The 16267-nt window shown below is 44.6% G+C and overlaps 1 protein-coding gene across 1 annotated transcript; it reads right to left on the bottom strand.

The window, feature by feature from the left end:
* Positions 1 to 1619: 1619 nt before the first annotated feature.
* LOC102281183 (solute carrier family 35 member F2-like) lies at positions 1620 to 3102 on the bottom strand. The gene is given in 2 exon segments (XM_005906114.2): positions 1620 to 2411; positions 2701 to 3102. Coding segments are annotated over 2 exon segments (1116 nt in total). The 3' UTR covers positions 1620 to 1697.
* Positions 3103 to 16267: the final 13165 nt, after the last annotated feature.

The following is a 16267-nucleotide window of genomic DNA, read 5'->3' on the forward strand; positions in this document are numbered from 1 at the left end:
CCATAGTTCTAAGCTGTCTATTGGCAAAGATATTGCTTAATTGCTGTTTTATCAGACACCTCATTATGAGGCTTCAGAAGAGAAAAGAACTTATGACTTTTAAAGGGACATCAGTGATTATGCTGGGGGTGAGAAGAGCCTGGAATGAATGTCAAGAGACTTAGGTTTGTGTTCTAACTATGTAGAGAACTAGTTGAGGACCTTAACAGCCTAATTTAATTCAAGACTCCCTTGGCATTCACAGATTTATTGCTCACATGCAATCTTGAAGGTCAATGGTGTGTGATAATTTGTAATTTTTTTTGAGGGATGAACTTGAGTTGCCCTGAGTCTTGGACACACATTTCTTTTTTCTTTTAAATTAATTTTTATGTGAATATAGTTGGCTTACAATGTTGTGTTACTCTCTTCTGTATAGCAAAGTGAATCAGTTATATATATATATACATATATTCACTCTTGTTTTAGATTCTTTTCCCATATAGGCCACTAACAGTACTGAGTAGAGTTCCCTGTGCTATACAGTAGATCCTTATCAGTTATCTGTCTTACATATAGTAATGTGTGTATGTCAGTCCCAATCTCCCATTTTATCCTCCCCATTTCCCGTTCGGTAATTGTACGTTTGTTTTCTACATCTGTGACTCTATTTCTGTTTTATGAATAAGTTCGTTTGTACCATTTTTAAAGATTCTGCTTATAAGCTATATCATATGATACTTATCTTTCTCTTGGACCCACATTATCAATGAGGACTGTTAGACTAAAAAGGAACAGAAAAACAATTGTAACAGCTTTAAATAGAAAAGTGACTTAAAGAGGAAAGGGGAGTATAACAGGATATAACTGGACCCCAGGAAGACTGGAAAGCAAGACTATAAGATTTCTTTTTTTTTTTTATTTCCATGAAATCAAAATCTTTTAATAATATAAATTTACCCTCAGTTTCATTATTATATTTTTCACCCCAAAAAGTTCAGATACAGAGTTTTTACAAAGTGGTATTCTGGCAGTTGATCTCATAATGATGCTGCATATTAACACTCTGTATTGAAGAGGTATCATAAAAATTGCATGGCACATTATTTGCTAAGAAGTAGCATAGTAACAATTGGGAGAAGGTTCCTAGGTTTACTGTACTCTGCTTGACGGCTTCTATGGTACCACAGTTGTATCTCAGGATTTCTCAAGTGCTGCCCCACCCATTTTTCCCTTTCCTAAAAGGCCACAAGGCTTGTGGACAATAATTGGCTCAGCATGACAAAACTCAGATGCCTCCAAATGAGAAAAGCTACTCCCAACCACCTGGGCTGCCCCTCCTCCTGACTACCTAGCCCATCCTGGACAGCCTGAGTCTGGCTCACACCCAAGTATCTGCCCAATCCTGCTTTCCCACCTGTGCTTCTAACAGCCCAGGATGCACCCCATACCTTGTCTCCCTGACACTAACAGGTATTGGGCCCGAAACACACAGAAACACAATCCTAGCCTCAGCTTCTGCTCTATTTTGGCATTTCCACTTTTGATACATGATTTTAATATTCCTTTTAAAATCCAACTGGATCAAACCCAATGCTATGGAGTGTTCACTCTGATAAGTTTTCAAGTGTCCCAAAGCCGTAGGCTCTGCTTTATCCAGGTGACAGTTCCCAGCTTCCCAGGAAACCTCAGGGGGACGGGTATGCCTTCTTCTCCAGCTACAAGACTGCAGAGTGGGTCTCCTGCAGGTTCTCCTCAAGCTTCAGTCCCAGGTTGTCAATTCCAGTGCTGGTGACTGGTGGTACACTGCTTTCAGCTGGCTCTGCCGTGCGCGTCGGGGTGGAGCAGTACAGGATGAACCCCACCATGATGACGGTGAAGGACAGGATGTAGAGTCCTGAAAACGTATAGCCAAACAGAAAGAGTCCGAAGAAAAGACTGTAGAGGTCAGCTGTCAGGATGCCCAGGTTGACAGAAGTGGCACTGGTGACTTTGATCACCAGTGGCATGAAGCTATACAGGCAAAACATACAGAAGGCAAATGCTACAAATAGCAGGGCAATTTTCCAGTCCCAGTGAATGCTGGCAATATCCTTATATTCCACAATCAATAGTTGTATGCCACTGATAATTGTTCCAAATAAGCCCACCATTCCTAAAACCTCCTTTCTGCTCAGCTTCTTCACGATGTATTCTTCACACACATTAGAAACAGCATAGAGGGAAGCTCCAAGAAGGACCAAGATGTCACCAATCAGTACATTATTACCTGTATTGTCTTCCCTCCCTGCTAATATGTCTGCACCAACCATAGTTCCTACACCCAACAGACAGCCAGCCACAGCAATCAAGTGGATCACTCTGTATCCTGCGTAAAGAATAAACCACGAAAGAGCCATCAACACAGGAATCCCAAAGCAATCCAAAAGACTCTTACTATTCATTGCTAAAAGTACACTTAATACTATTTGTGATGAATGCATCTTCTAGGTAACTCCTGGTTTTAATTTCTATGAAATTCTGAGTTTTTCATGTGCCTCTTATGATGTCTGTCTTACAAAAGATTTCCTATCTTTCCCACCAGGCTCCTCTGTCCATGGGATTTTCCAGGCGAGAATACTGGAGTGGGTTGTCATTTCCTTCTACAGGGGATCTTCCCGACCCAGGGATGAAACCTGCGTCTTCCGCTTGACAGGCAGATTCTTTTTACCACTGAGCCACCTGGACACTGGTTAGCGTTGTGTTCTGGTATGCTCTGACAATCAGGTAATTAGCTTCTACATCTGCTAGTCCAAGCAGGATGCACTTCCACCATTTCTTTTTCAATATGTATAAAAGATTATCACTACCTGATTGAAATGCCAGCATCACTGTATAAATTAGAAACAGCAAACAATAGTTGATAAAGCTCTGAAGCATGGGGGTATTCACTTTATATCTTTCTGCCAAATACTGGCTGGTGATGGCTGTCCCACATATACACAAGGATAACATCTGACCTAAGGCAATTGTTTTCAAAATATTCCAGGTGAAGAGTTTGCCCTTGATCCAGAGCAGCAGGCTGGCCGAGCCCGGCGCGTGTGGCTGCCGGCCGCTAGGTCACGCCAGCGAGGCGGCCTCCATGGGAGCCCCGTGGTCTCCGGCGCCCGGAACCCCTAGAAGTGCCGGGTCCCGGAAGACGGGAGGCGGCGCTTGTGCGGCTGGTGGGTGCTCGGCTCGGCCAGTGGGTCCCGCTCTCGCCGGCGTCCCTCTCTCACCTCTGCTGGGCGGACTCGTTCTCAAGACTATAAGATTTCTCCAGACTCTCAAACAGAATCTGTTCCATGAGAATTAAGACTTGGTCCATGCTATTCTTTCCTCAGTGGATGATTTTTGAGTGCATTTTGAGTTCAGTGCTGGTTAAGAGATAGTGAGACATAAAAGGAAACATCAGACTCTCTTTGCTCTCAAGAAGTTCAACAGCTAGGGAAGAGACAAGACTTCCCCTCCCACTGAACACAAAGGGTGTGCGGCAGATGGAGTTCACTAGTCCTGGAAGTGTTTCACATGATTGAGAGGTCTTTGCATCCTAGGTAGACTCAAGAAGTCTTCGTGTAGGGGAAAGTACTTTATTTTTTTCTTCTGGGAACTGTAGAGTTGTCATCATAGATGGAAAGATGAGGAGGACAGCATGAACAAAGTCTTGGAGATGTAAATTATCTGGCAGTGGCAGTAAAGACTAGAAGGAGGGCAACGAGGAATACTTAGTAGAGGAAGAAACCCACATTGGTCAGGAGTGAGAGAGAAGTTGTGCTAAGCTGAGGAAGGGCCTAAAAATGCCAGGCTGATCAGACTAATCCTAATGGAGCAATACAGAGCCACCATAGGTCCTTTAAAATTTTTAAAAACCTTTTATGAAATATTTCATTTATATAAATACACACAAATGGTATGCTGTGTGCTGTGCTTAGTCGTTCAGTCATGTCTGACTCTTCTGTGATGCCATGGACTGTAGCCCACCAGGCTTCTCTGTTCACGGGGATTCTCCAGGCAAGAATACCGGAGTAGGTTGCCATGTCCTCCTCCAAGGGATCTTCCCAATCCAGGTCTCTGGCACTGCAGCGGATTCTTTACCGTCTGAGCCACCAGGGAAGCCCAGCACATGGTATAAAGGTGTTTGTATAATGTATAAAGAAGGCTGAGCACTGAAGAATTGATACTTTACAAACTGTGATGCTGGAGAAGACTCTTGAGAGTCTTTTGGACTGCAAGGAGATCAAATCAGTCAATCCTAAAGGAAACCAACCCTGAATATTTATTGGAAGGACTGATGCTGAAGCTGAAGCTCTAATACTTTGGCCACCTGATGTGAAGTGCTGACTCACTGGAAAAGATCCTGATGCTGAGAAAGACTGAGGGCAGGAAGAGAAGGGGACAAAAGAGGATGAGATGTTTGGATGGCATCACCAACTCAAAGGACATGAGTTTGAATAGGTTCCTGGGAGTTGGTGATGGACAGGGAAGCCTGGCATGCTGCAGTCCATGGGGCTGCAAAGAGTTGGACATGACTTAGCGGCTGAGCAACAACAATCAGGTATAAAAAATGAAGTGACATCTGTGTGCCCTTTATTCCACACATGAAATAGAACACAATCAATACCTTTGAGTCCCTCCTGTGTTCTCTTTCCCCGTAGTTACCTTTACTATTCTCCAAAGTGATCACTATTCTAAATTTTTTATTAATTGTTCTCCTTGCCTTTGGATTTGATTTTATGACATGTATATTAAGCTCCATGTGACTTTAAAATTACCTAAGCTTACTTTGTCATTTTGCATTTTTAATCTTGCTTTTTCTATGTTCCTCCCCCACCACCTTTTCTGTTTCTTGTCTTGTTTTGGATTGTTTGTTCTTAATTTTGTTTCTTGCTACTAGTTTTGGAAATTACTCTATATTTGTTTAAAGATTTACCCTTTAAATTTGGTTTTGTGCACTTAACAATCAAAAATGTATTAGCATCTCTGGAGTTCCCTGGTGGCCTAGTAACTAGGATTCTGGGCTTTCACTGCCATGGCCTGGGTTCAGTGTCTGGTCGGGGAACTGAGATCCTGCAAGCCCTGCTTCGCAGCCATATGTATATATGCATGCGTGCATGCTAAATCAATTCAGTCGTGTCCAACTCTGTGCAACCCTATGGACTGTAGCCCACCAGGCTCCCCTGTTCATGGGATTCTTCAGGCAAGAATACTGATGTGAGTTGCCGTGCCCTTCTCCAAGGGATCTTCCCTTACTCAGGGATTGAACCCTTGTCTCTTATGTCTCCTATATTGGCAGGAAGGTTTTTTACTACTAGCACCACCTGGGAAGCCATATATATTTACTCTCTCTCTCTCTCTCTCTCTATATATATATATGTACACACATATACACATATGTATATACGCACGCACACATATAGACATCCTAACCCCACTTCCCTCAAGAATTAGAACCTTGAAATGCTTTATCTTCTATCAACCCTAGCCTCTCCAGCATTGCTCACATATTTTAGTTCTTGTTTTTAAGCACACAAATTATCACTTTTGTTTTTATTTGTATAGATTTATATACATGCTATCATTTTCATTACTCACAATTCCTTCTCACATTGTAGGCTTTTTTTCCTCCTAGAATTATTTTACTTCCTAAAGTAAATTGATTAATGAGGATATCTTGGAAGTAAGAATATTTGTTTTTTTTTTAAATCTGAAAGCAACTTGAAATACAGATTTTCTGGATATAGTGTCCAAAGTTAATAGTTATTTTTTCCCAGCATAATCAGCAGCCCCCAACATTTTTGGCATCAGGAACTGGTTTTGTGGAAGACAATTTTTCTACGGACCAGTGAGGGGGATGGTTTTGGGATGATTTTAGCACGTTTTATTTATTGTGTGTTTTATTTCTATTATTATTATTATGTCAGATCCATCTCAGATCATCAGGCATTCAGTTTTGGAGGTTGTGGACCCCTGGTGAAGATACTGTTCCATTATATGCTGACTTTCATTGTCACAAGTGAGGAGTCTGTTGTTAGTCTAATTATTGATTTCTCTTTGTATTTTCATTTTGGTGATCAGTCTTTTCTTTTGGATGTTTAAAAAGATGTTTTCATTGTGTTTGCTGTCCTTCAGTTTCACTACAAAGTGTTGCTGCTAAGTCGCTTCAGTCGTGTCCGACTCTGTGCGACCCCGTGGACCGTAGCCCACCAGGCTCCTCTGTCCCTGGGATTCTCCAGGCAAGAACACTGGAGTGGGTTGCCATTTCCTTCTCCAATGCAAGAAAGTGAAAAGTGAAAGTGATGTCGCTCGGTCATGTCTGACTCTTTGCAACCCCATGGACTGCAGCCTACCAGGCTCCTCCATCCATGGGATTTTCCAGGCAAGCGTACTGGAGTGGGGTGCCATTGCCTTCTCCGACAAAGTGTATAGGAATGCATTTTATTTTATTTATACTGCCTTGTGGAGTTGTATTTCCTTTATATCTTCTGCAAATTCTGGAGAACTCTTAGACATTATCTCTAAGTATTGTCTCTCATTTTCTGTTTCTATAACGTCAATTACACATGTATTATGCCTTCTAATTCCATTCTTCATGTTTCCTGACCTCTCTTTCATTCATATTTTCCATCTCCTATCTCTAGGTTCTGTGTAATTCATCCATTCTCTTCCATTTCACTAATTTATTCTTCAGGGATATTTAACATAAAAACTGTTTCCTTTGAGTTTTTCATTTCAATTATTGCATTTTAAATTTTAATTACAATTTTTTCCTTGTTATTTTTTGATACTCTTTTGTTCTTTGTTTATTTTTCCCTCTTTTCTTCAAAAATTGCATCATGAATACAGTTCTACTATATTCACTTTCTGATAAGTCAATATTCCAGTTTGTTGGGGATCATGTATTTGCTATCTGTCATTTCTGCTAATGCTGACTTATAGAAGTTTGTTTCTCCTTGTGTTTGATAACTTTTTACTTGAGCTCTTTTTTTGCTTTGACATAATCTGTGGGGCCTGGATTGAGATATTTTATTCCAGAGATGTTTATATTTGCTTTTGTTTGGATTGGGTGCACTACCAAACTCGGATCACTTTAATTCAATTTCTCAACTTGAGGTTTTCCTTATATGTGGGTAATATGAATTAAACTCCTGACCCCCAGTGAGAACAGATCTAGGTTATGAATTCTAAAGGAAGATTAATTTTTATATATAGAAAATATATAAAGCCACCACAGAGACAGTTTTCCTTTGCTAGAAGGATGTAGTTTTCTTTCGTTTATCCTTTAAATGAGGATGTAGCTTTATATGGAGTTTAGCTAGTCAACCTTGCATGAGGCCAAGGCCTGGCCTCCCATTTCCCACTCACATCAAAGCCGCATTAATCTCTAAAACTCTAGGTTTCTGTGTTTGGCCCCAGGGCATCACTTACCCTTCTTGTCTCAGCTTACTCTCTGTTTTTGTGTAAGTAATGTACGGCCACTGGAGACTTCCCTTTCTTGAAAACACATAAATACATTTAAAAGTGTGTTTGCTGTAATTTATCCAGTACCTTAGTGTTAGGGTCAGATGATATTTTTAGAATGCTATATTGTCAGAAGCAAAAGTGCCATTGTAGACTTCTGCTGGGCACCTTCCATCGCTACAGCATCTCCTAAAGAACAGGAGGAGCAGACACCAAAGGCAACCTAGGGATGACCCCCTTTGCCTGTGTGTTCCTGTGTGCTATGGAAGTTCTCGAGTCAGAGAAGCCCAGGTAAGCAGCTCTGCTCACATGGTGATCTTACAGCTAGGTCTTGAAGAGTAAGAAGCCACAGCCTGTCAGGAGCAAGGCTGGCAGGCTGTTATTAGAGTGAGTGACAGCCAGCTCAGAGGTGTGGAGTCTTGAGATGGTCTTGGTGCCCATGGGACATGAAAGGGGTGGAGTGGCAGGTGCCTGGGCACAGACAGGAGTGACATGTGGGTAGAGAAGTGGAGTTCTGACCCATTCACCCCAACACTTACCTTATAGACATGGAGGACAGAACTGGATGGGGAGGGGGCAAAAGCTAAATAAGGTATAGCCCTTGCCCTCTAGCAACCGTCAATCTAGGAGGGACAGAAAGACCAGACTGCCTGCTCCAGAGGAAGTAAGATTACTTCTTTCTTTCTCATTTTTTAAAATCCTTTTAGAGGAGTGAGCAGGATGCTTGGCCCCCTTAAGTGCTCATCTATTGTTCATTGAATGAATCAATGGGCATAAATAATTTTCCTATAACACAGATATGAATAAATGCTAAGCAGAGGTGAATACAGAGGGAGAGGTGGTCAGCACTGATACTGGGAATCTGAGACTTCAGATTTAGGGGCTTCAGGGGGATGCCCAGGGTCCTCCTGGGGTGAGCCAAAGTGAGGGACCATCCCCTTCAAGCATCTTTTACTGCTTGCCCTTGGCTTCTCCTCGCTCGCCCCTCCCCTTCCCATGGAAGTGGCCTGGGACTAAAAATCAGCCTGGGCAACACCAGAAGAGCTTTGTAGACGAGATTAAAAGCAAATCAAAGAAGAAAAATTGTGGCTCGGTTTATGTCTTCCTAATTAAAACCCCGCCAGTCTCCCTTCTTTTTCTTTCCAGCTAATGTTACACTAACGAGCTGAGTTTAGTGGCATTTATGTAGATAAAAGTCCCAATGATTGATCTCAATGGCTTGTTAAAATTAGTTTCAGTCCACCATATTGATTTAATTCCATTGCTTGAAAGTGCTAATTAATAATGATAATAAAAGTGTCTCGCCCATTATTATCAGTGGGCAGGCAATGGGGGGGTGGAGGTAGGGGGAGAATTGCTGTTTTTAGTGTCACTTACTCAGTCGAAGGGTGGCCTTTGAAAGCTGGCAGAGGGGACAGGAGCCTGGGGATGGGGCCGAAGGGGTGTTCCTGTCTCTTTATGGCTGATTCCTCCTGAGAGTGCTGGGGGATGCTTGGAGGGGTGAGAGGCTGGTAGATGCATGGGTGCTGTATGAGCCATGCATCTTGCTTATTCTTTAAGCCTCTTGATTCCCTCCAGAGCTGGTGGGTCGCTGCTTGCCTGGTGGCACCTGAAGGAGGTAAAAGGTTTAAACTTCAGACTGTTCCCAAGGGTGATGAAACTGGAGTTCGCCTTTTAGACACTGATGAACAGCTTCTAGGAATCTGAGCTCTGAACCTCAGCCACCCATACCCTATGCTGCAGGGACCCCAGGAGGAGAGGGAGGAATTTGTGGCAAAGAGATCAATAGATGAGGAGCCTGATGGATGAGGAAAGTGAAAGCAAGTGTTACTCGCTCAGTCGTGTCTGACTCTTTGTGAGCCCAGGGACTAGCCAGCCAGTCTTCTCAGTCCATGGAATTCTCCAGGCAAGAATACTGGAGTGGGTTGCCATTCCCTTCTCCAGGGGATCTTCCCGACCCAGGGATTGAACCCAGATCTCCTGCATTGACAGGCAGATTCTTCACTGTCTGAGTCACCAGGGAAGCCTGGATGGGGAGAAGGGAGGAGGAGTTTAGAGAGCAAAGAGGAAAAGAGTCTGGGAAGTTGAGTTAAGAAGGGAAAGTTAGAGATCTCTCCTAAATTAATTAATTTGGCTTTAAAGGAGTCTCCTTGCCTTTGATAAAGCCCTAAGCCCCTGGAAAGGATTCTGCTGGCCCCTCTGGGGAATAAGGTGAGGGGATGAGGGAAGAGGGATGGCAGGAATGGAAACGGTGCCTGGAGAGACGAGCCGTGGTTCCAAGACAGCAGCCCTACGGGAGTGGGAGGCGGGGAAGGGCTCCTGCGTGTGGCCAGTGCTCCCCAAAGGCCAAACCTCCACTTAACTGCAGAACATCTCGCCAGACCCCCAGTCTCTCTGACCCCTGCCTCCAACAAAGACTGTAACATGTAGAAGTCCAAGTTCCATGAACTATGTGTGGCTGACATGTGGGAGCAGTTGGAGACCTATAATTCTTCCTCTGTTGAACTTTATGACCATGCATGGCATCATCGCTGGCACTTTGAGAGCCAAGAAGGGAGTGAAAAGAGCTTTTAGGTCCCTGGGGATGTGGTGGAGTAAGTGGGATGAGAGACAGATACAGGTTAAGAACATGCAGCCTCTAGAAGTAAGGGATCAGGGACCCACAGAAACAGTTCAGAAAGTCCACACGAGGGCCCGGCAACCAGAGGGCCAAGAGATGACCTTGACTTAGGCAGGGTTTGGATCAGCCAGTCGCTGCCCATTCTCTGGCCTGGGCCACTGGGTATGAATCAATCTGTTTAAGGCAGAGGTCTATAAGGGATGCAGCTGCTGGATCTGGCAATTCTGAACATCATTGTCTTGAATGTAATATCCAAAGATCCACCTGATATAGGCCTGTTCCTGGAGATGCTCTTTATCAAAAGACCTTATGAAGCACTCTCCCCCACTCCCCAAAAGATTAATGGAAAATTCACACTATAGAATTTGAACTATATATGATTTGCTCTACAGTTAACTCAAGCATAATTATACCCAATAATTATATGGTGTAGTTCTGATATTAATTACAATCCATCCTCATTAAGGAATTAACCAAACCATGTGTGGCTGGGGATGGGGAGGGGAGGAGGGAATAGTTTTTTTAAAGATTTAGTCTCCATTTTTCTTTTTCCAGGTTATGCTGATTTCTCTCTCCTCCTGTGCTCTGTGCTATACTTGTTCCCCCAGTGATGTGAGTTGGGATACTCTGTTTCGTATGTTAAGGTCCTTATTACTAACCAAAGAAAGTCACCTTTCTCTGTTCATGCTATTCCTCCAGGTTCACTTAAGAATCTCTATCAGCAATACGCCTTAGGAAGGGTGCTCCCTCCAATATGATCAGTCAAATGCCAACTGCTGGCTGTACTTTATCTGGGACTTCTATTTGAATGATCGTAGCTCTGTTTCTCACTGCCTACTCCCCGCCTTCTGCTCTTGTATGCAGCAGAGTGCCCTGCTTTGTGATAGGGTGAAGGGGTTTGAGCTCGACTCATTTTGGGGGAAGAGTAACTTCCAGATTGTGCCCAAGCTTAGAATAGATTGCCTTTGGAAAAAATATGGGGATCCATATGCTTCTTTGTAACACTGTCAGCCTCCCTCCCTGTTTCATCTCAGGAGGATTACTGTTAACTATTTCGTACACGTGTTTGGATGGGGTAACAATGCACTTGGCTGAGATATGGATCCTGGTGGGGATCTTGAAGGAATCCAGCCATTTCTCTGTTTTTAGGTGGAAGCCATTATTTCTGTTTTCTAGGGTCTAGAAACCCCATGGAATGTTGGAGCGTATAATGCCTCCTGTCATCATCTGGTACCTTCTACAGTTCCTTTCCATTTTGCTGCATCATTTTTTTTTTTCCTTTTCCCTTTTCCTTTCCCTCTTGCATTTTTCACTTTTGCTCTCTTCTTCTGCAGTGCTAGCCCACTCGTCCCAGCTGAGGCTGACATGAGAATGGTCAGCTGGTCCCTGTGGAGGACCCTGGGAGGGAGAGGGGGCTCTCACCAGGGGGGTGGCATGCCTAATGTGGTGGGGGACGTGTTTACTTGTAGAGACCTTAGGATTGGCAGCCCCACTTGTCCCTCTTGGCATGGCTCGGGTGGCAACTGGGGATGAAGGTATTTCCAGTTGTAATTTTGGAATAGACAGTCATGGGTTATCTAGTCAGATGGATGGAGCACACGGCAAGGTGTTCCAGCTCAGAGTTCAGTTTGGAAGTCTGCTGGCCTATAGCCCAGAAGTTAAGACTCTCTGACCGTACTCAGTCGAGAACACAGTGGATAGGGTCAGGTCCTGGGGGTGGAGGGCTGGCAGGGTACCAGGGTGTTCTTATGGGGTTCAGGGACCATTCAGTCCTTAGTGGGTGTGTGCATGTTCATGGGTGGTGGCGGGGGCGGGAAGAGAGGGTTTCTGCAACAGCCAGAGAAAGAGAGAAGGATTTTAAAATCTCATGCATTTCAGTTCATGAATGTGAAAATTGAATTTGCCACCAGATCCAGGAGGTAAATCCTGTCTTGCAAACTGGAGGCAGAGAAGGAGGTCAGACGCTTGATTAGTCTGAACGTGGAATCAGAGGTCAGGAGCTGGTGGGGGGTGCAGCTTGAGGCAAGATAGTCCAAGACTCTGTGTCCAGAGCCCAGAGGGTGTGGGTGGGACGGGGCGGGGGGTGCGGGGGGGAAGCTATGCAGTGGAGTCAGCCTGAGTTGATGGCTTGGGGTAAGCATCTATAGGCTAAGGTCCTTGAAGCTGAATCCCGTGGACCTCTGCAGTGACTAAAGCCGAAGCCCTGGTATAAGATGAGCATAGACAGTATTACAGCTCAGGGGCTGTGAGCACAGGGCTTATGGGACCCTGGATGTGGTTGGACCTGGAGGAGCATCCAGATAGGGGTACAGAGTCCTTTGTGGGGAGAAAAGAGAGAAACTCAGTAACTGCAGCTGGGCAAGCGTGTCTGGAACCGCCCTCCTGACTCACAAGGGCCTACTGGATTCACCTCTTCCCACCTCCAAGTCCAGTGACGTTGTGCTCGGAGGTTGTTTGCTTGAAATCAGCCTTGATGAGAGCCAGCCCAGGTGGCTCAGTGGTAAAGAATTCTCCTGCCGAGCAGGGGACCTGGGTTCAGTCCCTGGGTGGGCAAGATCCCCTGGAGAAGGAAATGGCAACGCACTCCAGTATTCTTGCCTCAAGAATCCCATGGACTGAGGAGCCTGGTGGGCTACAGTCCATGGGGTTGACTAAACAGCAGCAACAGCAGATAGTACAACTCTGCAGTAAGCACCAAATGCTATAAACCAGGGCTTGTTTCTCCCTGGAGAGCTGGTTGTTAAACATTTAGCTGCTGAGAGGAGAGCCTCTTTGATGTCTCCCGAATGTCAGGGAGTGGGGTGTTGGTGTGGACTTTATCCTGTGCAGTTAGCTTAGAAATGGCGCATCCAGAGGCTCATCTGAGTCTGTTTGGGGAGAGAGAGAAGACTAGAGAGGGAAGGGGCTGGCACTGGATCTGCTTCAGAGGCTGCCACCAGAGGTGGTGCTAATGAAGGCCGATGAAAGCAACCGTCCGCAGTCCCGCTTTTAGCATCTTGGCCTATCGCCTTGCTCTGGTGTGGTGTGTGGGCACCGTCACACGCTGCTGGGTAGTGAAAATGGATACAGGCTTGTTGAAAAACAAATTGGCACCTTGTGCCATGAACTTGAACCGTGAATACCCTTTGACCCAATAATTCTCCTCCTGGGAAGCTACTCTAAGGAAGAAATCCTAAACACTTCCATTGTTTTGGAAATCCCACACGACAAAAAAGGTCTTAGCTGCAACTTTATTTAGGCTAGTGAAAAGTTGAAATTAACCTAAATGTTTCACGGTAACAGAATGCTTGAGGAGTCTAAGGCGTATCTTCTTAGTAGATTATTATGCAGTGATTTAAAAGGATGGGAAAAAAGTTCAGGGCAAGCACAGAAGTGCTTATGATAAGCAGAATACAAAGTTGTAGAGTAGCATTTTTCCATCGTGGCTTTTGGAATACGACTCCCGTGTCAAATATATTCGGGAAGTGCTTGGTGTCCTATGCCCCTCTCAAGACTGCGTGCACATCAACGCTAAGGGTTCTGAGAAGTTCTGTGGTTTAACCTATCGCTTCTTGAACTTATTTCACCCCAGAGTCCTTTATCCAACCAACATCGATTACCATCCTCCAGCATTAAGGCTCAGCAGAACAGTTTTGGGAAGCAGTGACACACGGAACAGTTAGTTACATGAAAGTGTCCATCAGAATACAGGGAGGAAACAATGACAAAAGGCGAGCAGGGACCGGAGTAGCCATGACTGTGAAAGATTTTTTTTTTAAGTCTTCTTTTTTGGGGTGTATCTTTGCCAGAAATCCTTTAAAATGCATACCTTTTATTAAAGAATTATATAAAAGCCTCTCTTCAGGCAGGTTTGTCTCTTTCTCTGGTAGATGACATGTAAGATTCAGAATTTGTACTTTCTGCATAATGGATAAAACGTCCATACAATCCAGGGGGATTTTTGACAGGTAAAGAGTGTGATGGCTGGAATTTGATGTAGCAGGAAGCCACTCAGAGTGCGAATGTGGATTTGGGATCAGTGTAGTTCATCACAGCAGAGTCTTCAAAAAAAATTAGTGAATACTTCCCTAATAGTTAAAGGTGTACCAGGCACCATCAGAGCCCTTTCCACATATTGACTCATTTAAGCGTCACAGCAAGTCCATAGGGTAGACACTGTGCTTGTCCCCACTTCACAGATAGATAAGTAAACAAAGCCACAAAGAGATTGGGTGACCTGCTGTGGTTCCAAGCCCCTGTCTCCAGGGAGCAGATTCTTTATCAACACCCAGAACTGCCTCATCTGAGGGACCAGTGATGATATTGCATCATTAGACAGGATTTCACGGTGGTGGATTTAACTTAAGACACAAAGCCATTCCTGCCACGAGAGCAATGGGACTCTTGCTTCTTGGGTTCGTAAACTGGGACCGTGTAGACCCTTCACTTCCTCTGGTCATATCCACAACTGTGCCGGGTACAAACAAGAGGAAGAAGGGGAGAATGAGTCTCCAGGTCTGGTCCCCGTGGGCCGGGAGCTCCTCTGGCTTCTGTAGCTCTTCCTATGGCCGCTGGGAAGGATCCTGCTTCTTCCTTTTCATCCACCCCTCTGACTTTAGTTTTTAATTTTTCTTTAAAAAGGTGTTAGGATGTGATCATACGTCTCTGTGTGCTGATATTTTTGGATTCCACCATAGATGGGTTAGGAAGATTCCACCATAGATGGGTCAGGGAGCCCATATTGACTAAGTTTAGAGACCTATTTCAAATGGCTGAGATGCCCAGAGTCAGAGGGATGGGTTGGAGGGCCACTCAGGGTCACCTCCATTCTCTGTATTCTGGGGTATTTTGAATATCAGGTCTCAGGGGAATCTGGTTGACAGGAGTCACCATCTAGAATCTCGTGTTGTCCCGGATAGGGGAGACAGAGGTGAGGAAACAGGAAAAAGAAATCTGTTCTACATGGGTTTCAAAGGTAATCATTCCAAGGTGATGCGTTTGGGGCTGGCATGTCCTTGCCACAGTAAGTCATACTGGTTCCTTGCCCTGTACTCCTCTGAGGACACGGGGAGGACCAGCTGGGCACCATTCTCTGAGAGTAAGAGCCTCTCGTGGGCTTAAAGCGCGTTGTTAAATCAACCCAGGCCCTCTCATCCTCTTCCTTCTAGACTTTTCCACTCTGGATGAAATAACTCTGGAGTCTGACATCTGCTCACAGGCCCTGCTCTCTAGCCCTTTCTATCACTCTTCCCTTTAGCTCGTTGTTGTTCAGGCGCTAAGTCATGTCTGACTCTTTGCAACCCCATGGACTGCAGCACGCCAAGCTTTCCTGTCCTTCACCATCTCCCGGAGTTTGCTCAAACTCATGTCCATTGAGTCGGTGATGCCATCCAACCATCTCATCCTCTGTCACCCCCTTCTCCTCCTGTCCTCAATCTTTCCCAGCATCAGGTCTTCTCCAATGAGTTGGCTCTTTGCATCAGGTGGCCACAGTATTGGAGCTTCAGCATCAGTCCTTCCAGTGTATATTCAGTGCTGATTTCCTAGTCCCAGTGTACAGCAAAGCATTAGACCTTTTCTGCAAATCACATTCACCTTATTATTCACTCTACATGGACTGGTCATTTCCTATAAAGTTTTATTCTTTTACTCTTTCACCAGTTTTTAATTCCTCACTTATTTAATGGTATCATTTCCCCCCTTCTCGTAGGCTTCAAACTTTACACTGATTACTCCTGAATTTCATATGATCTGTTTTGAACCAAATACCCAGTTTGTCAAATCAAACTTTGTATGAATTTAAAATCTGTCCTCTATTTTTACCTCCCTGATCAAAGATGAGTTTGATAGAAACCATTTGTAGAAGGGTCTTCCTTTGAGCACAACTTCTCTGCAAGCAATACAGTATTAAGATTGTTGGACTGACAAGAAAAATAGGGCCCATGTCATGGCGATCCAGTGTCCTCGAAGAACAGTATCTCAACACCCCCCTCCCCTCCCCGCCCTTGCCCCCGCGAAAGAAAAGCGTGTTACCAGTGAAGGCCCGCCACTTCCTAGTGTGGCCACTGAATGTGCTAATATTCTTGTTTTTGTCACTGCCTGGGGGGCCTGGCCTGGGCAAGGCTTTTTTTTTTTTATCATCACCGCGATTTTTCAAAACTAGTAATATGGTTGAGGAAAGAGTCTAAAGAGCAATGGTTGTTGCTTTGGTCC

This window comes from Bos mutus, chromosome 27, assembly GCF_027580195.1.
Source record: "Bos mutus isolate GX-2022 chromosome 27, NWIPB_WYAK_1.1, whole genome shotgun sequence".
Taxonomy (NCBI): Eukaryota; Metazoa; Chordata; class Mammalia; order Artiodactyla; family Bovidae; genus Bos; species Bos mutus.